General features: G+C 41.4%; 1 protein-coding gene across 1 annotated transcript; it reads left to right on the top strand.

Moving 5' to 3' along the window:
• Positions 1 to 13,340: 13,340 nt before the first annotated feature.
• LOC106586429 (sterile alpha motif domain-containing protein 9) lies at positions 13,341 to 26,995 on the top strand. Its single transcript, XM_014173701.2, has 4 exons — positions 13,341 to 13,694; positions 14,644 to 14,706; positions 14,812 to 14,882; positions 21,160 to 26,995. The coding sequence occupies exon 4, from the start codon at positions 24,376 to 24,378 to the stop codon at positions 25,696 to 25,698; it is 1,323 nt and encodes a 440-aa protein (XP_014029176.2). The 5' UTR covers positions 13,341 to 13,694; positions 14,644 to 14,706; positions 14,812 to 14,882; positions 21,160 to 24,375; the 3' UTR covers positions 25,699 to 26,995.
• Positions 26,996 to 27,605: the final 610 nt, after the last annotated feature.

The raw sequence follows: 27,605 nt of genomic DNA, 5'->3' as shown, positions 1-27,605 counted from the left end.
ATAATAGAGAAACAGGGTTTTAGGGTTAGAGGCACCTCAAGTATTTATGTTAGTGTTAAATATCCTCTGCCCTTAATTTACTTCCTGGGCCAATATTCATAAAGCATCTCAGAGTAGTAGTGCTGATCTAGGATCACATCCCCCCCTGTCCATTCATTATAATCTGAAAGTCAAAAATTATCCTAGATGAGCACTCTGAGATGTTTAAAAATACATGCCATGGTCTGATTTTGTAATGTGTCTTTTCTCAAGTCCTCATAAGAATGGGTCAGATGAGGATTTGCAGCAAGTAAATTACCCCTGATTACATTAAGTGGGTAAGGGACCCCAGCATGTCACAGGGATAATATATTCCCCCAGAATCCCCCTGTCTGTCACATGGTACAGGAAACAAGAAGAGGTCATGATGCAGCAGAAACCAGCTGCCCAAACAAAACAGCCTGTTTCCCTCTATAATCTATACCAGGGGAATTCAACGCTTACCCTACAGCCTGCTGGTTTTCTATTCTACCTGATAATTAATTGTATCCACCTGGGTTCCCAGATCTAATACAGTCCCTGACAAGAGGTGAACAATGAAAAACGCAGTGGAACTGGCTTCGAGGTCCAGAGTTGAGTTTGATGGGTCTATACCACAGGAGGTTGGTGGCACCTTAATTTGGGAGGATGGGCTCGTGGTAATGGCTGAAGCGGAATAGGTGGAATGGGATCAAACACATGGTTTCTATGTGTTTGATGCCATTCCATTTGCTCCATTCCAGGCATTATTATGAGCTGTCATCAGCAGCCTCCACTGGTCTATGCAATGGCACAGTAGTCCACCAGGCAAATCATTCATGTGTCTCCTTTAACACCAAGACTTACTGTGGGAGAAGTGGTCTGATGAACAACAGTGACATTGTTGGGAATGAACCAATGTACATATTCTGAAAATAGCTCCATCCCATGAAGGTGTGTATATTTGGCATGGGTCCTCAGATCCTCAAAAAGTTCTACAGCTGCACCATCGAGAGCATCCTCAGTGCCTGGTATGGCATCTGCTTGGCCTCTGACCGCAAGGCACTACAGAGGGTAGTGCATACGACCCAGTACATCACTGGGGCCAAGCTTCCTGCCATCCAGGACCTCTATACCAGGCCATCAGAGGAAGGCCCTAAAAATTGTCAAGACTCCTGCCACCCTAGTCATAGACTGTTCTCTCTGCTACCGCATGGCAAGTGGTACTGAAGCGCCAAGTCTAGGTCCAAAAGACTTCTTAATTAACAGCTTCTACCCCCAAGCCATACTGCAAGACTCCTGAACAGCTAATTAAATGGCTGCAGAGACTATTTGCATTGCCCCCCCCTTTAATGCTGCTGTTACTCTCTGTGTTATTATCCATGCATAGTCACTTTAACTCTACCTACATGTACATATTACCTCAATTACCTTGACTAACCGGTGCCCCCTCACATTGACTCTGTATATAGCCTCACTATTGTTATTTTACTGCTTCTCTTTAATTATTTGTTACAGTTATTTTTTATTTAACACTTATTTTTTCTTTAAACTGCATTGTTGGTTAAGGGCTTATAAGTAAGCATTTCACTGTACGGTTGTATTCGGCGCATGTGACAAATAAAATACAATTTGATTTAATATTTGGAGATATTCTTGTCTTTCATTGTGATTCAATTTATTTTTATGTTTCTACCTCAAGACCTGGTGTGACCAGTTTGCTTTTGTGGTGTCTATACTATTCAGATTATTTTAAATTGTCTGCACACATATCGTATAATTTAGGTTTATGTGCTTACTTTTTATATATGACAGAGAAACCACTGGACAGTGGTGGTTCAACGAGTCCACCAACCTTACATCTCCAAAACCATCAAAAGGGTTCATTAACTATCATAAGGATCGTGACAGAGTGTCATTGGCTCTCTCTCTCTCCATACATCGACCCCAAGTCAGGTTAGTGCCATGCACCAACATGAAAGGCATCTCTCCTGCAGTACACTGAACATCCCCCAGGAGAGGCCCTAGTGGTACAGATGGAAAATCTTCTACGTAATTAAAATTTTACTGAGTGTCAGAGAGCTAGCTGAGTTAGCTGAGGCTCGACGCCTGGGGGTTTGTTCAGAAGGCATTTTAGATCGTGATCGCCTGAGGTGCCTTGAAGATGTTTCTATTGATATTCACTTTAACAAGCTATATGTTCAGACAACTAAGACACCACAGAAAAGAAAAGCAGATGATTTAGCTAGCAACTAGCACATAACAGTGCAAACATAACCCCTTACATGGCCGGTGATAAAATAGTAGAAACCATTTTACATGGCCTTGTGGTTTTGCTTCCAGTTTATATGAGAGTATTATTCTTGTGAAAGTTAGGAAGGTCATTCTTTCAAACCACTTGCATGCGCCCTAACAAATACACAGTTAATTATGAAGTTATAAAACAATGTGTTTGTGTGTGCGTCTCCGCATTCGTGTGCCCATCTCTTCAGTTCTCCACCAGCGTGGCTTTACAAGGAATGCTAAATAAAACGCTGTGCTGTGGCCAGCAGTTCACATTTACCTAAAATGGACTCCAGCTGTACAGCAGAGTACAGCAGTGAGGTTTCCCAGCTGTGGTGCGATGCAGACATGGGTTCAAATACTCTTTGAAATCTTTCAAATACTTAGAGTGTTTTCTTTAGCCTGTGTGGAGTGCCAGGTGGGTGGAATTCACTCTTTTGTGACTATTGTATTTGATCCATTGCGACAGGCAAGATCAATCAAGCCCAGCTAATGTATTTGAAATTATGACAAATAGTACTTGAACCCACCCAGCTGTGGTGCGATGCTGACAGCGCTGACAGGCCTATCCGCCCAGAGCGCCCGCCTGCCTGCATGCCCTCCTGCCCTCACACAGGAACAGGAAACCCATCTCTGTACCAACAGCTCTAGCAGGAGCAATCAGCATACCCCAAGACAGCCATGTTATTTCACAACCAATCAGTTTTCAGGGAACTCTAGGAAGACACTCGTTTGGTATTCTCCAGTGTAATGCCTATCTTGGGTAAAAGTGTTCACTAGTCCTTTTTATTTTTCACTTTTCTCATACATGTCAGAATGAAAATGTACACACACGAATTGATGAACAAATAAAAGACGAACAGTAAACAGATAACTGCAAATAGAGACAGCTTGTTTTACTACTTAAAAAAAAATCTTTCCTTACACACACACACATGTTAACGAAGCTAAAGAGGTCTACCACCGTGGCACTCGGACCATAGATCCCACTGGGCACAGACGTCAATTACACGCCGATTCCACATTGGTTCAACGTCATTTCATTGAAATGACGTGGAAACAACATTGATTCAACCAGTGTATTCCCAGTCGGATGTCACTGTATAATCCACCTGTAATTATTCATGATATGCCCCTTTGCAAATCAGCATCTGTTGTTCAATATCCCTCCATCTGCCTAAGTGACTCAGTTGCACTTGGAGTTTATTAAGACAACATAAAACAAGCTCTGATTAATACACAGTAATGAAACTGATCATTATTTCATCTAGATGCCCAAGACACTGAAATAGCACTGAAATAACAAATCAATAAAATCATAAAATCAGCATTAGAAATGCAATTCAGTTACACTTTAAGTGTTGCTTCTTATGGCGACCTGTGCTGCTTGCTACTAGCCCCCCGAACATGTACAATACCCTCAGTCATTCTGCCCATAGGGATGGAGAGAGGAGACACTTACTAGCCCCTTTTAGTGTAATTTAAGCACAGTGCTAAACCCCACACCAATATCTGGGCTTTTAGCACTAGCAACATGTCAAAACCTTCCATTTTAGGTGGGAAAGGATTCTCACACGTCACATCAACATGGGTGGGGGTGCAGGGCCAAAACAGTTGGACTGGACTGGCATTATCACTAGCTAGAGATTCTGGTGTCCATCACTGCTCCCCATCCAACCTCCATACCCTGCTCCGTTCATCTTTCCCCTCGACCCTGACTACTCCCAGTCCCTGCTGCTGAAAAATATCTCCACAGAATGATGCTGCCACCACCATACTTCAACGTAGGGATGGTTCCAGGTTTCCGCCAGATGTGACACTTGGCATTCAGGACCAAAAGTGCAATCTTGGTTTCATCAGACCAGAGAATCTTGTTTCTCATGGTCTGAGTCCTTTAGATCCCTTTTGGCAAACTCCAAGCGGGCTGTCATGTACCTAATACTGAGGAGTGGCCTCCGTCTGGCCACTCTACCATAAAGGCGTGATTAGTGGAGTGCTGCAGAGATGGTTGTCCTTCTGGAAGGTTCTCCCATCAGGAACTCTAGAGCTTTGTCAGAGTGAACATTGGGTTCTTGGTCACCTCCCTGACCAAGGCCCTTCTCCCCCGATTGCTAGGTTTGCCCAGATCTGTGCCTCGACACAATCCTGTCTCAGAGCTCTCTGACAATTCCTTCGACCTCATGACTTGGTTTTTGCTCTGACATGCACTGTCAACTGTGGGACCTTATATAGACAGGTGTGTGCCTTTCCAAATCATGTCCAATCAATTGAATTTACCACAGGTGAACTCAAATTAAGTTGTAAAAACATCTCAAGGATGATCACTGGAAACAGGATGCACCTGAGCTCAATATTGAGTCTCATAGCAAAGGGTTTGAATACTTACGTAAATAAGGTATTTCTGTTTTTTATTTGTAATAAATTTGCAAACATTTCTAAAAACCTGTTTTCACTTTGTCATTATGGGGTATGGGAAACAAATATGTAATCAATTCTAGATTAAGGCTGTAATGTAACAAAATGTGTAGAAAGGCAAGGGGTTTGAATACTTTCTGAGTGCACTGTATGTTGTCAAACAAATAAAGTGAAATATTTCTGAGAAACCAATCATTCTTGAAAAAATCCACCATGATTGCTATGGGTTTTAGCCACTAATCATAGGCCAGTTTAATGGTCATGAAGACGCCCATTATATTCTGTGGCAATTATGGGGCCAGTTGTTGCAGAGGGAACGTGATCCCCAGGTCCAGGAATATTGGCCTCTCCCACCACTCTCTTTGGCCCTATCAACCACTGACTAAAGACATCTGTGGAAGACATCTTTATCACTGGATAACCAGAGGATATTGTGAGAGCATTGGCCTGGCCTGGCCTGGGCTGTCCCTTAAGTACACTGTTTGAACAAGGTCTCGGAGGATAAAGGGGTTTCTGGTCTAAAGCCAGCTGGAAGAAGAATAAATGAGGTTAGGACATAACTGGAGTGATTGTCCTTTAAACGTGATCCAACTGTGGGGCAGAAAGAATGTGAGGGACGTTCTGTCACAGAGAGAGCATGTGCGCAGCACGCATGCACATGCACACATGTTTACACTTATGGCTTAATACTATCTATAGTTGGTATCAGCCAACAGGCAACAAATGTGAGATACAAGAAGAATACAGCCTCTCCTATCCTAGTAAATCACTTGCCTGGCTACCCAGACTCCTTGCTCCGGCCAAACACTATGGCACGCCCACGGACATTAGTTTCTTGTCTGCAATGAGTCTGGATCTGAGTACCTCCCTGACCCTTCACTGAATGCGAACACGTTCTGGGCTGTCTGATTGGTGCAGACACCAATGGGTTGTGGGCCAGAGCCAGATCACACATGGGTAAAGCGGCGGATTAAAAATGTGTCATTGGCTTTGATACTTTGCTTTAGAGATGATTCAGTCGCCCCTCGTCACTACAAATGACTTCAATGATGGCAGTCTTAGACTAAAGTACGTAGCAAAGAATTTTGCTACGTACTTGTGTGAGTCGTCAGGCTAGTAAATCTTGTGTGAGTCGTCAGGCTAGTAAATCACATACGTGGACTAAACCAATAAAATATTTCATTTTATATCAGTGTAGTCTACACATCTCCTCTCTCAACAGACCATGTTTTAAAATCCATGAATGACAGACAGACAAAATTAAGACAAAATGATGATCTGGCAGTGATACAGACAGGGCTCTCTCTGACTTAGTGACAGTCTGAAAAACCTGCTCTCTCACTCTGAATAGAATAAAAAATCTGCCTGCTTTGTATTTCAGAATTAAAAACCTCACTGTGGTTTTCCATTTTCCTCTTTCCGCCCCCCCCCCCCACTAGCCAGTGGCCATTTTCTTTCAAACTGAAAACATTTATCTCAGCCTCATGGCAAAACGAAAAAAGTGTTGAATTAAAACTGCAACATTTTCTCTTGAAATGCAGTAAGTTAGCTGAGGGTGGTTGGGAGGTCGGTTCCCCGGGGCCCCAAATGCAGTAGTCCGGCCCTGCCACTAGCCTTTGTGACAGCACAGTTCCAGGAGCCAGAATCCCTACTGGGTTTTGGCCATTACCAATCCAGAGAAAGAGACATTTACTGAAAAACAAACAACAACAAAGAAAAGTGAGCGGGGGTTAAAAATAAACTTGCACATGACATAAAATAATTGCCAGTCACAATTTCAAACAGATGTGTGTTTGGATGGAGTTGGCCCGGCTAGGCGGCTCGGCGGCTAGTGTCCCTGTTAAATATAGTAATTTGATTCGAAAAACAAGCAGTGAGTGAGTGTGAGATGGGCTGAGGGCCAATGGGACCATTCAGAGAGCATTCTAATGACTCTGGAGGTCAGGGGTCGTCGGAGTAAAAGCAGATCAGAGAGGATGTGAGGCCGGCGGCCAGGACAAGGCCCATAAATCCACCCATCTCAGCTCCCCTCTCTCTTTCGGAGGAAGCCATCTTTTAGCTTGCCATTAGAATTAAAACACAATCACAAGCCTCATATTGTGCTACAGCCAGGGCCAATCCTAGCGGTTATAATTCAAAGAGGTCAATGAGGTCATGTATTTTAAGAGCGTTTGAGGAGCATTGTGTTGCTGGCTGCTCTCTGGGTGACTGAAGGGTTGTGGGAAACTGGCCTGGACTTTACTTGAATTTACAACTGAGTGAACAGTGCATGCACTCTGTAATGGTGAGCACAACATGATTTGGGACATTTTCTGTGATCATTTTCTGTAATTATTTTACAAATGCTGCATATTACAAACATAAAAATATAATATTTCAATCAATTAGGATTAAAAAAAAAATCAAAAAGACATGAGAACAGTGTTGTATTAAATGTCCTCTAAATCACTGAACCCAAAAAAATATGCGAGTGCAAGAAAATAAACAAACCGTCTCTGGGGAAAATCCCAGAATTAAATAGTTATTCTTCCTATTTTCAGCCAGCCAGTCAGCCATTCATTCAGCCAGACAGCCATACAGAAATGTTTTAACACTGAGTGGACAGCTGCAGTTTATGGCAGAAATGGTGCAAGACGATCAGGGTCATTTTCATGGCTTGGCCCTTGAGAGAACACACACACGCCTTTCAATTCTGCATGTAAAAACTTTCAGCAGGACGGCAAACAATGGCTGAGAAAAAGTGTGAAGAAGGGAAAATGGTTCTTTCACTCAACAACAGCTCAGGCCAATTTGAGTGCTCGGGTACTTCACTGTAGAATAGCTGTAATATGCCCTCTAGTGGTGAAGGAGTAGAATTGTTCCTTTTTAAATTACAAACTGGAGGAAAAAGCAGATTGGGGTTTTGTTCAGATACAACCCATGAGTTACAAAGAGTAGATACAGACACCAAGTATCTCTGAAAAAGACATATAGAACATCCAATCAAACATTTCAAAGAATAAGCTTGTGAAGCTAAGATCAGTCATTGTAGATCACGTGTTTTACACAATATCAGCCATTATCATCATGGACAGTGTGTATATGTGTTCCCTTTCCACATGAGAAATTACTCTCTGAAGCATACTATCCCCACATTCCTATCCCCCCCACCACCTGGCCCACAGGGGCTGACAGAAAGAAACACAGAACAGGGGGCATAATGTTCCACTCTGTGGCCCTGCATGGGGCTGTGTGACCCTTGGACCTGAAGAAAACCTGAGTGGTCAAAACATTGTTAAATAAATCACATGGGAGCATAGAATGCAATGACTGGACTGTAGAGACTCTTTTCACCCTTGGTGCCCCAACCATGACTCTATCTCTAGTCCTCACATCCCAGTCTCCAACCAGCTCCAGTGGATTCACCTCTAACCTCTGACCCCTTACTTCTAACCTCCTGACACTCAGCCCATGACATGGTGTCGATTCCTGTAATCTTGGCGACTCACCCCTGCCCACTGGAACCTAGAACATGAACTCTGGGTAACCAACGTGCTACGGCGTTAATGCTATGTACTGACATCTACCAGGCCTCACCATATAGATAGCTCAACCTAATGTCAGATGAAGATCTGTGAGTTTAGCTAGTGTAAGAGGAGCTGGAGCATCTCTGGAATGCTTTAGAGCTGCTGTGATGTGTCGTTTTTCAGTGGCAGATATTGTAAAACGCAGCTGGACATCTTTGTTTTAGACCCTAGAACGAATCTCGGAAACCGAACAGTCTGTCACACACAAGAAATTACCCTAAAAAAAATACAATATCTCAGGAGTCATGCTGCTAGAAAGTCTGATAACAATTCAATTTGAAGTCAATGAAATAAGGACTTACAAATCCCAAACTATTTTTTGTTGTGATTTTGTTAAATCTAGAGGAATCTTAAATAATAGCTCTACCGTGTGTTAAGTACTCTGATTCAGACTCACACAGCCTAACCCCCCCACCCCTGGACCAAATTTGGAAAACCCTGTATCAGAGAATACTGTCATTAAGAGATACATTTGTCATCATAATATCATTCTGACAGCTCTCAATCCCCTGAGCATGATGGAGACCTCAGTCATGACCATAGACACACATACTTACATCGTTGACCATATTAAGCAGGAGTCTCCAGACCTCCATAAACAGGGAGACCTAGCAGGTGACACGGTTCCCAGGAGGATCAATCACACGCCTGTCTGTCATTCATCCAGTCAGGTACTGAGAGGAGGAAAGTGGACACAGGTAGAAGAATATGGGCCAGATTTACTAAGCTTTCCCTTCGTTTGAATCTATTTCAAAAGGGAATTTAACAGGTGATTTGTCCCTATTGGTGCAAACGCTTAGGACATCTGGCTTTTGTATCTCTTTTTGTCTGATCAGCCACCATCTTCTGTGCAGTGACCCTGCAGACCTCAAAAGTCTGCCACAGTCTACAATGTCCCAGCATGCAAAGGGACATGTTACCTCCCATGAGCTTCTCCGATTGCAGCCATCTGCCACCGTAATGTATGGACTACAAATACCTGCTAATCATCAGGACACGACACATTTGAGTCACTCAGGCTACCATCAAAAGTCTTACCACCCTCTCAAAGCCTCCAACTATATATTGTCCATATTTGGGAGATTGGCTCTCAGTAGTACTTCATTTTGGTCTAGAAATATCTTGGTTCAGTAATGACCGAGGGCACTTACAGTTATCGTTTATTTGTCTTGATGAGTAGTTACTTGCCATAGGTGACTTACTTGTTGTAAAACGCCAAATAAATCATGCATATACAATCCTTTTTGAACACTCACACAAAACAGGACAAACTATTTTCATGCCACATCGATACAGCTATGACCGAAAGTGGTTTTCCTAGCAGGTTACGAGAGCATTTTTTCACTAACCCTTTTCCTAACCTTAACCTAATTCTCCTATAACCTGCTACAAAAAAGTAACTTCCGGTTGTAACTGTATCGAAGTGGCATGAAAAGGGTGTTTGAATCTCTCTTGGATCCATAGAGATAGATAGAGGACTCTTCGTGGATATAACTTGTTTTAGCATTGACATTGCTATTGGACATTGCCATCACCCACCATGTTAAAGTAGTCAATTGTGTGGGGATTGCTATGGGTTGTAGCCTCAATGGTGCTGCTCATGCTGTCACAGACTTTACAATGGCACAGATATAAATATGATTCCTCTATCTATCTCTATGGTTGGTCCTCGCGTATAAGGGGCACACTCTTTTCACGACACTTGGATACAGCGACGACTGGAAGTGATTTTCCTAGCAGTTTAGGAGAGCATTTTCGGTATCCCTAAACCCTAACCCTTTTCCTAGCCTTAACCTAATTCTCCTAACCTGCTACGTTCATTCTCCTAACCGTATGCCTAAATTCTCCTAACCTGCTACAAAAAAGTAACTTCAGGTCTTCTTCTTTTAGGGTACCTGTTATTCCCCTCTTGTGCTTGAGGCGCCATCATCTGTCAGACTTGGGCAGTGCGTCCTTATTCAAAGAAAGCATGATGCCTCCGAGGCCAGCATTATATTGCTCTGTTTTGGATATGTACAAGTTAGATTTGACTCACTTTATTCAATGGGACCACAAAGAACAGTTGATCGCTGCCTGCAATCTTATGCTGTACAATAGGTAAACTGGAGCACCAATGTTGGATACTGTGACATATTTGACAAATCCTCATGTCACCATGATAAACAGGTTCTTTGATTATAGTCACCGCATCAATGTGTCTTCTTGCATTGTTGAAAATACAGAATCTGCCTATCAAATGCAGAAAGGCCATAGTAGCCTACATATATGATCAAACCAAAATAACATCTACTAAAACCTGAGGCAAATAAAAGATACAGGGTTCATTTGGGAGTTACCTTTGGGAGTTCCATTCTCCAGATGTTCTGTCTGGAGAATGACGTTCTGTCTGGAGAATCGGTCATATATTTATTATGGTACTTGCTTGGGGAAAATATCGAAAAATGTTTAGCCATACAGTAGCAAGACATTGAGTGTTGGCCTGATGTGAGAGTGTGGAGGGTAAGAATGGTCTGCAAATAAAGGTCTGAGCTTTCAGCATGAGTGAAATATATCAAGGTTGTACAGTACCAGTCAAAAGTTATTTATTTTAACAAATTTATACATTGCATAATAATATTGAAGACATCAAAACTATGAAATAACACATATGGAATCATGTACTAAATAAAAAAGTGTTAAACGAATCAAAATACATTTTATATTTGAGATTCTTCAAAGTAGCCACCCTTTGCCTTGATTACAGCTGATACGAGAATTCTGTTCTCAAATGTTCTTAAACTGAACTTCAATTAAACTACTCAGTCTGAAACCAGAGTTTGTGAGATTCTGGTTGAATGAAACAGACAGTGTCCCAGTTTACAATAGTCAGAATGTTTATTCACGAGTGCTCTCCCAAACATACAAACACATAGCCTTTTATAACTTGGATTTGGTCATACCATATGTCATACCCCTTATAAATGCCCCTCCTTTTCTTTAACACTGTCAATGCTTATTTACAAGTCTTCTCCAACACATACATTGCTTATCTTATCCTGCAACATGTTACATAGTCTACTGCAAGCCTAACGGTGAAGACCTCTTTCCTGTTATCAGTTTCACAGTGGTCACAAGTTGTTTGTCACAAGTTCCTTTTTCCTATGCACACACTGTCTCGCCTATATTGCTAAATAGTAAAGTCTTAACTTGTCCGACACACACACATTAGAGAATTCTAGTATTATGATTCAAATACATTTCACTCCATTATACAGTAACAGGGTGGAATACTTTTAGTCATTACCTTAAACATATAATTACCTTATTGGCATTCTTGGCATTCTCTCAACAAGCTTCATGAGGTAGCTGGAATGCATTTGTTTGCCACACCTGGAATGCATTTCAATTCAAATCAAACTTTATTTGCCACATGCGCCGAATACAACAAGTGTAGACTTTACCATGAAATGCTTACTTACAAGCCCTTAATAACAGTGCAGTTCAAGAAGAAGAAAATATGCAAATAATAAAAATAGCACAATTGGATGGGAGAATGTAAAACATCAGCCATGTTCTTCGGCGCCATCTTATATAATTAACAGGTGTTCCTTGTTAAAAGTTGTAGAATTTGTTTCCTTAATGCGTTTGAGCCAATCAGTTGTGTTGTGACCTGGTGTGGGTAGTATACAGAAGATAGCATTATTTGGTAAAAGACCAAGTGCATATGATGGCAAGAACAGCTCAAATTAGCAAAGAGAAATGACAGTCCATCATTACTTTAAGAGATGAAGGTCAGTCAATATGGAACATTTCAAGAACTTTGAAAGTTTCTTCATGTGCAGTCGCAAAAACCATCAAGCGCTATGATGAAACTGGCCCTCAGGAGGACCACCACAGGAAAGGAAGACCCAGAGTTACCTCTGCTGCATAGGATAAGTTCATTAGAGTTACCAGCCTCAGAAATTGCAGCCCAAATAAATGCTTCACAGAGTTCAAGTAACCGACACATCTAAAAATCAACTGTTCAGAGGAGACTATGTGAACCAGGACTTCATGGTTGAATTGCTGCAAAGAAACCTCTTCTTAAGGACACCAATAAGAAGAAGAGACTTACTTGGTCAAAGAAACACGAGCAATGGACATTAGACTGGTGGAAATCTGTTCTTTGGTCTGATGGGTCCAATTTTGCGATTTTTGGTTCCAGCCGCCGTGTCTTTGTGAGACGCAGAGTGGTGAATGGATGATCTCCGCATGTATGGTTCCAACCGTAAAGCATGGAGGAGGAGGTGTGATGGTACTGGTGACACTGTCAGTGATTTATTTTGAATTCAAGGCACACTTAACCAGCATGGCTACCACAGCATTCTGCAGCAATACGCCATCCCATCTGGTTTGCATTTAGTGGGACTATCATTTGTTTTTCAACAGGACACCTCGAGGCTGTGGAAGGGCTATTTGACCAAGAAGGAGAGTGATGGAGTGCTGGATCAGATTACCTGGCCACCACAATCACCTGACTTCAACCGAATTGAGATGTTTTGGAATGAGTTGGACTGCAGATTGAAAGAAAAGCATCCATCAAGTGCTCAGCATATGTGGAAACTTCAAGACTGTTGGAAAAACATTCCAGGTGAAGCTGGTTGAGTGAATGCTGAGTGTGCAAAGCTGTCATCAAGGCAAAGGGTGGCTATTTGAAGAATCTCAAATATAAAATATATTTTGAATTGTTTAACACTTTTTTTGGTTACTACATGATTCTGTGTTATTTCTTAGTTGTGATGTCTTTACTATTATTCTACAATGTAGAAAATAGTCAAAATAAAGAAAAACCTTTGTAGGTTTAGGTGTGTCCAAACATTTGATTTACTGTATGTTTGCAAAGTAGATCCCTAGTCTGGATTTCCATATAATTTGTGTAGAGAACAGGGGATAAAACATACAGCACTACATCAACAGTGCATATCCTCTCCTTTCAGATCAGTAGAACAGATGTAGCACTGAAGATGAGGAGATTGAGGAAGCCACTTTTTACGAGTGAGATACACCTCAAATTAAGTTTCGTTTCAACTGAAACGCGCCGAATTGAGGAAATCGAAGGAAGGGAATACAACTTTTCCAGAACAGACGGACAGCTAAAGCCAACCTCCTCATGCCATTTTTTTCAGTATAACACATACTCGTTTAAAATACCTATTTCAACCAAGTCTTTGAAAATCTGTAATATTTCTATACTAGTGTTTCAATTTAATTGGTTTGGAAAGACTTGCTATTGTTTACACTATATTTCAGCGAAGTCAAAAGCTTGACAAATTGCCAGCAGACCGCCCTCCCCATCTTCAGCATTCTTAGGTTTATTCTCTTTCGAACAATTTCCACACCGACCATCCTTTCTGCTTACCAGTGAGACCGGCAAACTATTTCATGTTGCTGTCAGGAAAGCTATAATAATGAAAGGTAAGTTTGCGGTTTAACGTAACGTTATAGGCTACATAGACAACGTTTTACATTATAAAATATGTTCAGTCTTAAGTATTGAACACCTCTTGCAGTTATGCTATACATTATCCGGATATTACAACATTTATATTGTTAATGCCATTAAAACGCCTATTTGAACCGATTTTCGTGCATTATGAAAATCAATGACATGATGCATATTAAACTTGAGAAGCCTAACATATAAAGCCTAAACTATAGTAAAAGTGGTGGCCTACACTACTTTTTAAAAGAATTAAAGCCTCAACACTCTTAGTTAAATAATTAACGCCTCAACACTCTTAGTTCGTGTTTCAGCCAAGATGCAGCCCTGCCACACTTGCTATAAAAGTGAGAAATGGGTCTGGAGAAATGTAACCACTCTCAAATTGATAGATAGAGCTGGTATGGATGCAATGATGGACAGCCCATGAGATCAACATGTTTACACATATTTTGAACAAGAAGGCAGTTTGTTTACATGGGCCTAAATTATATATTTTAAGAATCAATTAATCTTAATTGAAATGACTACTGAACAGCAGTTAAGATTGTATTTGTGTTACATGGTATTTACTTGGTACTTAGAAATGACATGGTAAAAGTAATGCATTTTTTAAATCAGATGTACATTTGCGGTTTTGTCTGTTCTCTCCTGCACCACCTGATTTTCACAACCACATCTTGCCTTATACAGAGTGGCTGCTATAGTAGGCATTCAGAGACTGAATCCAAACTGAATTGCTTCATTTCACTTTTGTTTCACTTCATGATTTAATATATGAATTGAACTGGTTGTGTCTGTAATGAGGGGCATTTAAGCGATTGGATCAGCGAGTGCGCCACACCTTGGTTACAATGTTTGTGGTGGTATCTTTAGACAGTTTCACAGTAATATAATCTACCCCTCCTGGTTTTATGTTTACAGCATGTTGCAGCAACACAGCAGCACAGCAGTTATGCAGAAATGGTGAAGACAGAAAACAAAGTGGTAAATCACGGTTTTTGTTTAATGGTATTTCTCTCTGGCTTATTCAATGGGTGACTGACTATATTGCATTTCATGTACTAAACAATTTTTCAATTTTTCCATCAGTTTGACTGAGAAACCAGTTCAGTGACAAGGATCCAAAGGATTTCAGTAAGGCTGAACAAGTCCAAATGGAGGTATTTAATATCTAATTCATAACAAAAATAAGAATAATATTTACTGTACCAGTTTAACTTTTTTCTGGTTACTACATGATTCCATATGTGTTATTTCATAGTTTTGATGTCATCACTATTATTCTACAATGTTGAGTAAAAATAGTAAAAATAAAGAAAAAACCTTGAATGAGTAGGTGTGTCCAAACTTTGGACTGGTACTGTATATATACACTACTGTTGAAAAGTTTGGGGTCACTTAGAAATGTCCTTGTTTTTGAAAGAAAAGCAAATGTTTTTGGTCCATTAAAATCACATCAAATTGATCAGAAATACAGTGTAGAAATGTTTAATGTTTGGGCGGAGCTAGCATGTTGGAGTGAACGGCTGTGTGTGAGAGGCTCCTGCAACTTTTTTGCGAAATAATCTAACATAACCTACTTTATGGCACTTTTTACAACAAACATTTCTTTCTAATACAATATTTTAACTTTCTATGTGAAAATGTCGAGTAATAAGCGACCAAAGGACAATAAATCCACATCGGAGGCCTACTCCCCGCCAAACAACGAGACAGACATGGCGGAAGGCACAGGTAACAACGTGTCACTTACAGAACTTACCCGGGCTCTGGGAGAACTACGTGTTGCTATAGCTGAGGATCTTAAGGCTACTATTGCTGAACTGGACACCAAAATCAAGAGCACCATTCGAACGGTCGCTTCGCAGAGCCAGAGTATTGTGGACCTTGAGAAAGCTTCTGAATTCAACGTTGGTAGGATCGACGAGTTAGAGAAGCTATGCACGTCATTGCAGGATAGTGTGCAGAGGCTTTCTGTGAAAGTGGTCGACCTGGAGGGCCGATCCAGACGTCATAACCTTTGCGTTGTTGGGCTGGCAGAGGGGATAGAGGCTGGCTCTCGCCCCACCGACTTCTTCGCCAAGCTATTGAAGGATGCAATGGGATCAGATGTTTTGGCTTCGGATCCCCAGCTGGACCGTGCACATCGCGCCCTTGTCCCAGTGCCTGGACCGGGCCAACGTCCTCGCCCAGTAATCATCTGTTGTCACAGTTTCAAGACCAAGGATCTTATCCTGTGCGAGGCTCGATTGAGGGGCAACCTGTTACATAAAGGGCACCCCTTCCATGTCTATGAGGATTATGCGCCCGATGTGGCAAAGCACCGCGTCGCCTACAGAGATGTCATGACCAAACTCTACAAACTCCATCTTCATCCAGCCTTGCTCTTCCCTGCAAGACTAAGAATTATGTGTATGTCTGTTAAATGTGGGTTGATGGGGAGGGGGGGGGGGGGGAAATGTTGGGGAAAGTAGGGGAACAGGGTGGAGAGTAAAGGTGCTTGCAGGGGGGGAGGGGTTGGTTGGATACTGCTCGGGTGTAGGTGCTACATATGCTGATCATGATGGTTTGGTGCGTTTTCTTACCTTTTTATTGAGTTACATGTTATGCAGGCCACCATAGGAACTACAAACAAGAGGAGGGCGGGGCTTACATTCACTTCCTGGAATGTCAAGGGTTTAAACAAACCAATTAAGAGAGGCAAGGTCCTAGCCCACTTGAAAGCAGTCTCGTCTGATATTCTATTTTTGCAAGAAACCCATCTGAAAAACAATTCTCATAGCAGACTTAAATGTAGGTGGGTGGGGCAAGTGTATCACTCTAACTTCTCTGCCAAAACGACAGGCACAGCGATTCTGGTACGAAAGGAATTCCCTTTCTACATAAAACCACTATTGCGGATAAAGAGGGTCGTTATGTGATCGTAATAGGAGAGATCCACTCTACTTCTGTAACTCTACTAAATATCTATGGGCCAAACATTGATAACCCCTCTTTTTTCAAAAGAGTCCTTGCCCTGATTCCAGATATCTCCCATACTAACCTACATTTTTCTTTGATACCAACGACAACACAGAGACTTCCCAGCATTATTGTGGGAAACACTGAAGGCTTATTTGAGTGGCTGTATCATCTCCTTTCAGACTGCCAGGAGTAGGCAAAACAGAGGAAAATTGGTAGAACTGGAGGGACAAATTAACTTACTGGATAGGGAGATTGCTAGCCATCCATTTATGGAGAAACATAAAAAAATGACCTTTTTAAAATTTGAATATAATCAGATTCTCTCAGCTAAAATTGCAAAATCTTTTCTCTATGCCAAGCAAAAATATTTTTAGTTCGGTGACAAACCACACAAATTACTCGCCAGACAACTTTGAAAAAATGTGAGTGACCGAATGATTCGCAAAGTTCAATCTGCATCTGGGGAATTACTCTCTTCCCCCAAAGACATCAATGACAGATTCTGTCAGTTTTGAGACTCTATATACACTGGGGCAAAAAAGTATTTAGTCAGCCACCAATTGTACAAGTTCTCCCACTTAAAAAGATGAGAGAGGCCTGTAATTTTCATCATAGGTACACTTCAACTATGGCAGACAAAATGAGAAAAAAAATCCAGAAAATCACATTGTAGGATTTTTTATGAATTTATTTGCAAATTATGGTGGAAAATAAGTATTTGGTCACCTACAAACAAGCAAGATTTCTGGCTCTCACAGACCTGTAACTTCTTCTTTAAGAGGCTCCTCTGTCCTCCACTCATTACCTGTATTAATGGCAACTGTTTGAACTTGTTATCAGTATAAAAGACACCTGTCCACAACCTCAAACAGTCACACTCCAAACTCCACTATGGCCAAGACCAAAGAGCTGTCAAAGGACACCAGAAACAAAATTGTAGACCTTAACATTTGTATGAACATTACAAGATGAGACATAAACTGAACAAGTTCCACAGACATGTGACTAACAGAAATGGAATAATGTGTCCCTGAACAAAGGGGGGGTCAAAATCAAAAGTAACAGTCAGTATCTGGTGTGGCCACCAGCTGAATTAAGTACTGCAGTGCATTTCCTCCTCATGGACTGCACCAGATTTGCCAGTTCTTGCTGTGAGATGATACCCCATTCTTCCACCAAGGCACTTGCAAGTTCCCGGACATTTCTGTGGGAATGGCCCTAGCCCTCACCCTCTGATCCAACAGGTCCCAGACGTGCTCAATGGGATTGAGATCCGGGCTCTTCGCTGGCCACGGCAGAACACTGACATTCCTGTCTTGCAGGAAATCACGCACAGAACGAGCAGTATAGTTGGTGGCATTGTCATGCTGGAGGGTCATGTCAGGATGAGCCTGCAGGAAAGGTACCACATGAGGGAGGAGGATGTCTTCCCTGTAACGCACAGCATTGAGCTTGCCTGCAATGACAACAAGCTCAATCCGATGATGCTGTGACACACCGCCCCAGACCATGACGGACCCTCCACCTTCAAATCGATCCTGCTCCAGAGTACAGGCCTCGGTATAATGCTCATTCCTTCGACGTTAAACGTGAATCCGACCATCACCCCTGGTGAGAAAAAACTGTGATTCGTCAGTGAAGAGCACTTTTTGCCAGTCCTGTCTGGTCCAGCGACGGGGGGGGTTGTGCCCATAGGCGACGTTGTTGCCGGTGATGTCTGGTGAGGACCTGCCTTACAACAGGCCTACAAGCCCTCAGTCCAGCCTCTCTCAGCCTATTGCGGACAGTCTGAGCACTGATGGAGGGATTGTGCATTCCTGGTGTAACTCGGGCAGTTGTTGTTGCCATCCTGTACCTGTCCCACAGGTGTGATGTTCGGATGTACTGATCCTGTGCAGGTGTTGTTACACGTGGTCTGCCACTGCGAGGACGATCAGCTGTCCGTCCTGTCTCCCTGTAGCGCTGTCTTAGGTGTCTCACAGTATGGACATTGCAATTTATTGCCCTGGTCACATCTGCCTTCCTCAGCAGCATGCCTAAGGCACGTTCATGCAGATGAGCAGTGACCCTGGGCATCTTTCTTTTGGTGTTTTTCAGAGTCAGTAGAAAGGCCTCTTTAGTGTCCTAAGTTTTCATAACTGTGACCTTAATTGCCTACCGTCTGTAAGCTGTTAGTGTCTTAATGACCGTTCCACAGGTGCATGTTCATTAAATGTTTATGGTTCATTGAACAAGCATGGAAAACAGTGTTTAAACCCTTTACAATGAAGATCTGTGAAGTTATTTGGATTTTACGAATTATCTTTGAAAGACAGGGTCCTGAAAAGGGTATGTTTATTTTTTTGCTGAGTTTATATATATATATACAGTTAATATATATATATATATATATATATATATATATATATATATATATATATATATATATATATATATATATATAAACTTATATATGTAGTTGAAGTCGGAAGTTTACATACACTTAGGTTGGAGTCATTAAAACTCGTTTTTCAACCACTCCGCAAATTTCTTGTTAACAAAGTATAGGTTTGGCAAGTCGGTTAGGACATCTACTGTGTGCATGACACAAGTAATTTTTCCAGCAATTGTTTACAGACAGATTATTTCACTTATAATTTACTGTATCACAATTCCAGTGGGTCAGAAGTTTACATACATTAAGTTGACTGTGCCTTCAACCAGCTTGGAAAATTCCAGAAAATGATGTCATAGCTTTAGAAGCTTCTGATAGGCTAATTGACATCATTTGAGTCAATTGGAGGTGTACTTGTGGATGTATTTCAAGGCCTACCTTCAAACTCAGTGCCTCTTTGCTTGACATCATGGGAAAATCCAAAGAAATCAGCCAAGAACTCAGAAAAGAATTGTAGACCTCCACAAGTCTGGTTCATCCTTGGGAGCAATTTCCAAACACCTGAAGGTACCACGTTCATCTGTACAAACAATAGTATGCAAGTATGAACACCATGAGACCACACAGCCGTCATACCGCTCAGGAAGGATACACGTTCTGTCTCTTAGAGATGAACGTACTTTGGTGCGAGAAGTGCAATTCAATCCCAGAACAACAGCAAAGGACCTTGTGAAGATGCTGGAGGAAACAGCTACAAAAGTATCTATATCCACAGTAAAACAAGTCCTATATCGACATAACCTGAATGACCGCTCAGCAAGGAAGAAGCCACTGCTCCAAAACCGCCATATAAAAGCCAGACTACTGTTTGCAACTGCACATGGGGACAAAGATCGTACTTTTTGGAGAAATGTCCTCTGGTCTGATGAAACAAAAATAGAACTGTTTGGCCATAATGACCATCGTTATGTTAGGAGGAAAAAGGGGGAGGCTTGTAAGCCGAAGAATACCATCCCAACCGTGAAGCACGGGGGTGGCAGCATCATGTTGTGGGGGTGCTTTGCTGCAGGAGGGACTGGTGCACTTCACAAAATAGATGGCATCATGAGGCAGGACAAATATATTGAAGCAACATCTCAAGACATCAGTCAGGAAGTTAAAGCTTGGTCGCAAATGGGTCTTCCAAAAGGACATTGACCCCAAGCATACTTCCAAAGTTGTGGAAAAATGGCTGAAGGACAACAAAGTCAAGGTATTGGAGTGGCCATCACAATGCCCTGACCTTAATCCTATAGAAAATGTGTGGGCAGAACTGAAAAAGTGTGTGTGAGCAAGGAGGCCTACAAACCTGACTCAGTTACACCAGCTCTGGCAGGAGGAATGGTCCAAAATTCACCCAACTTATTGTGGGAAGCTTGTGGAAGGCTACCCGAAACGTTTGACCCAAGTGAAACAATTTAAAGGCAATGCTACCAAATACTAATTGAGTGTATGTAAACTTCTGACCCACTGGGAATGTGATGAAAGAAATAAAAGCTGAAAGAAATAATTCTCTCTACTATTATTCTGACATTTCACAATTTTAAAATAAAGCGGTGATCCTAACTGACCTAAGACAGGGAATTTTTTACCAGGATTAAATGTCAGGAATTTTGAAAAACTGAGTTTAAATGTCTAAGGTGTATGTAAACTTCCGACTTCAACTCAAAAATATACACTACCGGTCAAAAGTTTTAGAACACCTACTCATTCAAGGATTTTTATTTATTTTTACAATTTTCTACATTGTAGAATAATAGTGAAGAAATCACAACTATGAAATAACACATATGGAATCATGTAGTAACTAAAAGAGTGTTAAACAAATCAAAATATATTTTATATTTGAGATTCTTCAAATAGCCACCCTTTGCCTTGATGACAGCTTTGCACACTCATTGCAGTAGTATTCACATCTGTTATGTTTGGCTTGTGGGGAGAACTGAATATGCGCTAAAACACGAACAAATGTTGAGTAAACCTGCTCAATTGTGAACGATTTTGTTGTTAACATCTATACAGCTTATGAATTTCAATCAAATCAGCCTATTTTTTTTCAGAATGAAGAGGAAGGCAAACCAACTGACCTGCCAGATGAAATTAAGGATTGGAATAAACATCACGTGAAACAATGGGCTCTCAACGAGGCTTGTGTGGATGGTGAATTTGCAGATATCTTGTTTCAGCAGAACATTAATGGGCCTAGTCTTTTACTTTTAGAAAAATCTGATTTACTAGGGGTGGGTGTCACACTGGGGCCTGCAAAGTTGATCATTCACAAGAGGGATGAACATTTGAAATTTAAGAAAGAGCAGTTGAGTAGCCCAACAACAAATCAGTCTGGGAGACCGTGCAAGCCGTACCCTTTTCATCGACACCATGATGCCTGCAGATACAAGGTGAACAGCGTTCTTGATGTAACAGAATCAGGTGCATCAGACTATATCGAACCCTGTCATGAATATAAAGCATACATCCATATGTCAGAGGCAGCTGTGGAGAGCAAAATGAACAAGTTCACTGATGAGGTTATTCGATTTGCAGCAGCCTGCATGAATAGCCGCACTAATGGCACCATACATTTTGGAGTTGGTGACAAGCCAGACTATGTTCATGGACAAGTTTTGGGAGTTAGCGTAATGGACAAAGAGGCATATGTCAATGCTCTACCAAAAGCCATTGAGGGTAATTTTGAATATAAACATATCCAGACAGCCAAGATGTGCATCAAACCACCTCGATTTGTTGAGGTTCTCAATCCTGATATGACATCATCAGAGAAATATGTGATAGAAGTGGACATCGTGCCAGACTTTGTGATCTGTCAAGAGAACATCTATCACGTTTTCAGCTTGAAGACAAGGAAATTAAAGAGGAAGTCCGAAAACAAAGAAACAGAGAAAGAAGAGAAAAAACGATTCTTCATTCGTGATCACAGCAGCAGCAGGGATCTCCTTGCACTAACCACTTCTGCCAAGCCAAAAGAAGAATACAATAGGTTTGTCGACAATGTGTCACAGCTGTCACAGCTAAGAAAACAAGCAGAGGAAAATCGCCTTAGTGTGGTTAAAAGTAGTGTCCAGGGCTCCAGACTAAGTGAAATGATAACAGGTGGATCCCAATCCTTAGACAAGTCCCACTTTGAGCGGTATTTGATAGTGACCAACAAATCACATTTAGTTCAATTGGAATCCCTGGGATTTATTCCTGAACTGAACCCAACTGCTGTTTTGGACTTTGACCCTGAGTCGACAAAACATGGATTGATGAAGCACTTTGAAGACCAGAGTACAATAAATGTCCACTTGCCAGTACAATATAAAATCACAGAGCCTGTCAAAGACATTGCTAGCAAGCTAAAACTGACTCGAAACACCAGCTGGATCCTCTGCAATGGGGGTATCGAAAAAGAGATACCTTCAGATGTAGATGAATGGTTAATAGAGAAAGGAGCGTCTGTACGAAATGTGATTTCATTCCTGTGCCGGAAAGATGTGCTACCACACAAGAGATTCCTGGTTATTTTCATATTGCTGTCTACTGTGAGTGAGAAAATGGACCCTCTACTTGAGACATTCAGCACATTCTGGCAGGAGCTCAGAGGAACAGAGCAAATACTTTGCATCTGTGAAAATGAAGAAGCATTCACCTGCTGGAGGGACCTGATTGAATCCCGCTATGGATTAGACATTAAAAAAAGATCAATCTATGAGCTCAGTTTTGCTGAGGTTAACGGCACCGTCCTCAGCCTGTGGTCAGACAACCGGAAATCCAGCCGTTTCCTACCCTGTGGAGGAGGCAGCAAAGTGATGTTAAAAAAGAAAGAAGAGGGCAGCCTGGACATCCTGAATATTCTGTGTGTGAATCAGTGTGAGGGAGGAAATGAAGATAAGGCCCTCATACAGGAGAAGTTCTACAAAGGAGGAAAGGTGTCATGGTGGAACTTCTATTTCTCTGAGCAGCCAGGATCCATGCCATTCATCAAACGGGACAAGTTCGACTTCATCATGAACACTGTCCTACCAGCTTTGAGCTCTTTGAGAAAAGCTTGTGTGTCCTTCAAACTTTTGCATGTCCCAGGATGTGGTGGAACTACACTAGCCATGCATATATTATGGGCACTGAAAGACAAGTTCCGTTGTGCTGTTCTGAGGGACAGAACCGCTGATCATGTTGTTGTTGCCGAGCAGGTGGTCAAGCTACTGATGTATGAGACAACAGAACAATCGTCCCGGATTCCTGTGTTGCTCATGCTAGATGACTTTGAGGAGATGGATGACGCATATGATTTGCAGCAGCTCATTGAGAAGGAATGTGTCAAGAAGGACATTGGATCTAGGTCCCCGCAGGTCATTCTACTCAATTGCATGAGGGCTGAGTCTTGGGAGAAGACTGAATCAACTGAAGACACTGTGTTTATTGGTAATAACCTCTCTGAATTGGAGCAGAGGCAGTTCGAGAAAAAACTGGAGGAGATTGAGAAGACCTACAAGAATGCAGACACATTCTACGCTTTCATGATCATGAAGAAGAACTTTTCACCCGAGTATATACAGGGTGTGGCTCGAAACACCCTAAAGAGCTTCAACATAAATCACAAACATGCACAACTCATTGCTGTTCTGGTCTTGTTGAATGTCTACTGCAAGGGTGCAACACTCTCAGTCTCTCTCTGTGAAGAGTTTCTTGGCCTCCAGACCAAGCCACATAGTGGATCCGCCGATGTTAAGGTTGGATTTGGGAAGTTTTCCACTCTAGTGACCTGCTGCACAGAGGAGGCTAAGGTTGTATTCGAGGCAGTGAGAATGATCCACTCAAGCATGGCCGTGCACTGTTTGAAGGAGCTTACAACCACATACAGTGTAACCAAAGCTGAGATCACTGATCTACTGCTCAACACAGACATGCTTTATGAGTGCGTACAGGGCAAAGATAAACTCATGAAGGATGTTCACACCATGTTAGTGAAAAGACATCACTAAGTCAAGGGTGAAGATTCTCAGTTTTCACCTCTCATCCAGGATATTGCAAAGGAAACACCAGGTGTTGAAGAAAATGTGCTATTCAATGCAGCCAAGCGCTTTGACAAAGATGCTGTCATCTCTCAGCTTCTTGCCAGATACCAATACCTGAAGAAAAGGGATTTCAGGGAGGCAAAGGACTGGGCAAAGAAAGCGAAAGATCTTTCCAGAGATAACTCCTACATTTCTGACACATCTGCACAAGTGATCAAGCATGAGCTAAAGAGTGCAATACAAAGTGACAAAGAAGATCCCATGAAACCTGAAAAGCTCAAAGGCTATCTTAGAATGGCCCAGTCGGCAACAGAAGCCTTCAGGGATACACAGGAAATTGCAAAGAAGGAGGCTACTCAGAGAGTACAAAACAAGAGAGACAACAACCCTTTCAACACTGCAGGGTGCCTTGGAGAAATTCAAGTTGCAGTCATCATCATCAAAATACTGGAAAAATGTCCAGTGTTTTCTTTAGGCAATGTCCGTCATGACATTCTCAGTGAAGTTCTCTCTGGCAAAATTACAATCCAAAAAGTTGCGAGGAAAGATTCCAGACATAACAAACATGCCTCATATTACTACATTCTCCGTGAATTTGAAGATCTTCTGTACAACCTTAGACCTCGCATGAAGAGGCACTTTGATTTTCTTGACAGCTTTTATGTCAACTTGCGTCCCAGGTTCACCCTGAAAGACAGTCAAGAGGAAAGAACTCGACAGGAGCTCTTCCAGTGCTTTCAAAGATACAGTGACCTCTTTTGCAAGACAGATTCCACAGAATTAATGAAAAACAAGAACCTGAAAATCAGCATCCACATTCACAAGGGAAGGCAATTTTTGGAAAGTAGAAAAGCTGATACTCATTCTGGGATTCTGGATTGCCTCTCCAACAATACCTCAGGTGACGTAATGCAAGAGATAGTCCTGCAGTATGACTTCATTCTGAGTAAAGCTCCTGAAAGGAGTGTTAGAGAAATGGTCAATTTCATCTATGCCAATGTTGTGCTAAGCTGTGTCAAACCTGAATCTCAACACCTTCGCCCGTATCAGACCCTCATTGATCTTCTTTTCCAAGTTCTTAAAGGTCAAATCCCATATGGTGAAAGATTAGCACTGCACTTCATTGCTGTAGCTCTGCTGTGGCCAAAACAGATCATGTCACAACCAGAATCTCAGAAGTTGGGAAGCTATGCGTCACAGATGAGGATATCATACAGGAACGAGATGAAATCTGTTTACAATGGAAAGTTGCCTGTTGTCCATTTCTTCTTGGGGAAGAAGCCGGGCTATACTGGCCTAGTTTCCCTTAGGGAAATCATGTGGTGTGTAAGACCAGAAGAAGACGTTGATTCACTTGGGACAAATGGCAAAATATGGAAGCATGAGAGAGTCAATGAGCTCCTTTGCAGGGTGACAGGAGAGGTACAAAGGAAATTCATTCTGGCAGATACCAGGAACGCAGGCTTAAAGATAGAAGTCAGTGCAATGTACAAAAGTCAACTCTATGGAAAAGAGCAGGGATCAAAAGTATCATTTTTCATTGGTTTCTCAATGAAGGGCCCACTGGCTTTTGACATCGATTGAAGAAGAGCCCAATTGATACGAAGTCAGACATACACTACCATTTTTTTGTCCATTAAAATAACACCAAATTGATCAGAAATACAGTGTAGACATTGTTAATGTTGTAAATGACTATTGTAGCTGGAAACGGCTGATTTTTTTAATGGAATATCTACATAGGCGTACACAGCAACCATCACTACTGTGTTCCAATGGCACGTTGTGTTAGCTAATCCAAGTGTATCATTTTAAATGGCTAATTGATCATTAGAAAACCATTTTGCAATTATGTTAGCACCGCTGAAAACTGTTGTTCTCATTAAAGCAGCAATAAAACTGGCCTTCTTTAGACTAATTGGGAAGATTGTGGAAGGCTACCCGAAACGTTTTACCCAAGTTAAACAATTTAAAAGCAATGCTACCAAATACTAATTGAGTGCCAATCATCCTCACTTTCTGCTCTTGCTTGTGCCGCACTGTCCTTGTGTCCTTCAAAGTATACGGGAAACCCCATTGTGCGCTCTACTTTGAAGATCTGGAGACAATTTCGGCAACATTTTAGACTTTCTGCCCCTTTTCCTCTAAGCCCTATCTGTAACAACCACCTATTTTTACCCTCAACTCCACCAGGCTTTTGTTTTGTGGCGTGAGAGAGGTTTGGTTTGTTTCAAAGATGTATTTTTAGATGGGAAGTTTATCAGTTTTAATGATCTCGTAGCTAAATCTAATCTTGCTCATTCTAATCTTTTCCGCTATTTTCAAGCCCGTAACTTTGTTCGCTCTCATTTTCCCACCTTTCCTCAACTACCTCCCAAGACGTTGCTAAAGGAGATTTTGTCCCTCCCGTGAAGTCGGCAAGGTCTGACTTCTAGATTATATGACATTATGCTGTCCTCTGAGCCCTCTCCTCAAATCTCCCACTGCATCATCCTTGTTGAAAGATCTGTCTTTTCTACACTTAGAAAAAATTCAATAGGATGTACTGCTAACTTTTTCTTGAGATGGCAGCCTTTAATTTCTTTTTTTGAACAGTTGCCTTCTATTGATCAGGAGTACGAATTTTGGCCAATGGTATACGGGAGGGTGTGGGAAGGAAGGGATAATATGCTGTGATATTTTTTATTTTTGTGTATGTGTACATGTATGTGTGCATATTTATATATTATTTCCAATCGTAAATGTATTTTATTTTTGTATGCATGCTGCTTTTGTTGTTAAAGGGAGGGAGGTGGTTCAATATATGGGGTAAAAGGATGTATCTGTTCAATTTTGTATTTTGTGTTTCTTTATATGTCCAATAAAAAAAAAAAAAAAAAAATTAAAAATAATATATATATATATATATATATATATAGACAACTGATTACTTTAACACACCATATTATTTTACAACACATTTTTTTTTAAATACCCCTTTTTCTCCCCAATTGGTAGTTAGCCATATATATATATACCAATTGGGGAGAAAAAGGGGTATTTAAAAAAAAAAGTGTTGTAAAATAATATGGTGTGTTAAAGTAATCAGTTGTCTCCTAGGGTGTCCCTTATTTTAGATGAGGTAGGGTGAGGTGCCCCATTATCAACAATTGCCATAAAAAGGTGTGCAGTTCAAGCATGCGAGAACTATAATATATTGATGCAATAACTCTGTTACAATAAAATACAAATAGCTTATTAATGGATAACACTAAACAGACATTTTGTCATACATTGATCAAAATATGTTCCTGATGCTTTTGTTATTTGTTAATGTACAACATACTTTCACCACAACTTTTGTGTTGTGCTACAAAAGTGAATGTAGTACTTCACAGGGAAAGCGCTCGAGAGAGAGAGATACCAAATCATGTTGTCAAGTCTGACCTTGAGGCTGGCCAGGCTGGTAACTGACAGCCACCAGCAGGATCTACTTGAACTGGCCCCAGGAT

Source organism: Salmo salar, chromosome ssa25 (assembly GCF_905237065.1).
Source record: "Salmo salar chromosome ssa25, Ssal_v3.1, whole genome shotgun sequence".
NCBI lineage: Eukaryota > Metazoa > Chordata > Actinopteri > Salmoniformes > Salmonidae > Salmo > Salmo salar.
This window is presented reverse-complemented; position numbering and strand designations above follow the sequence as displayed.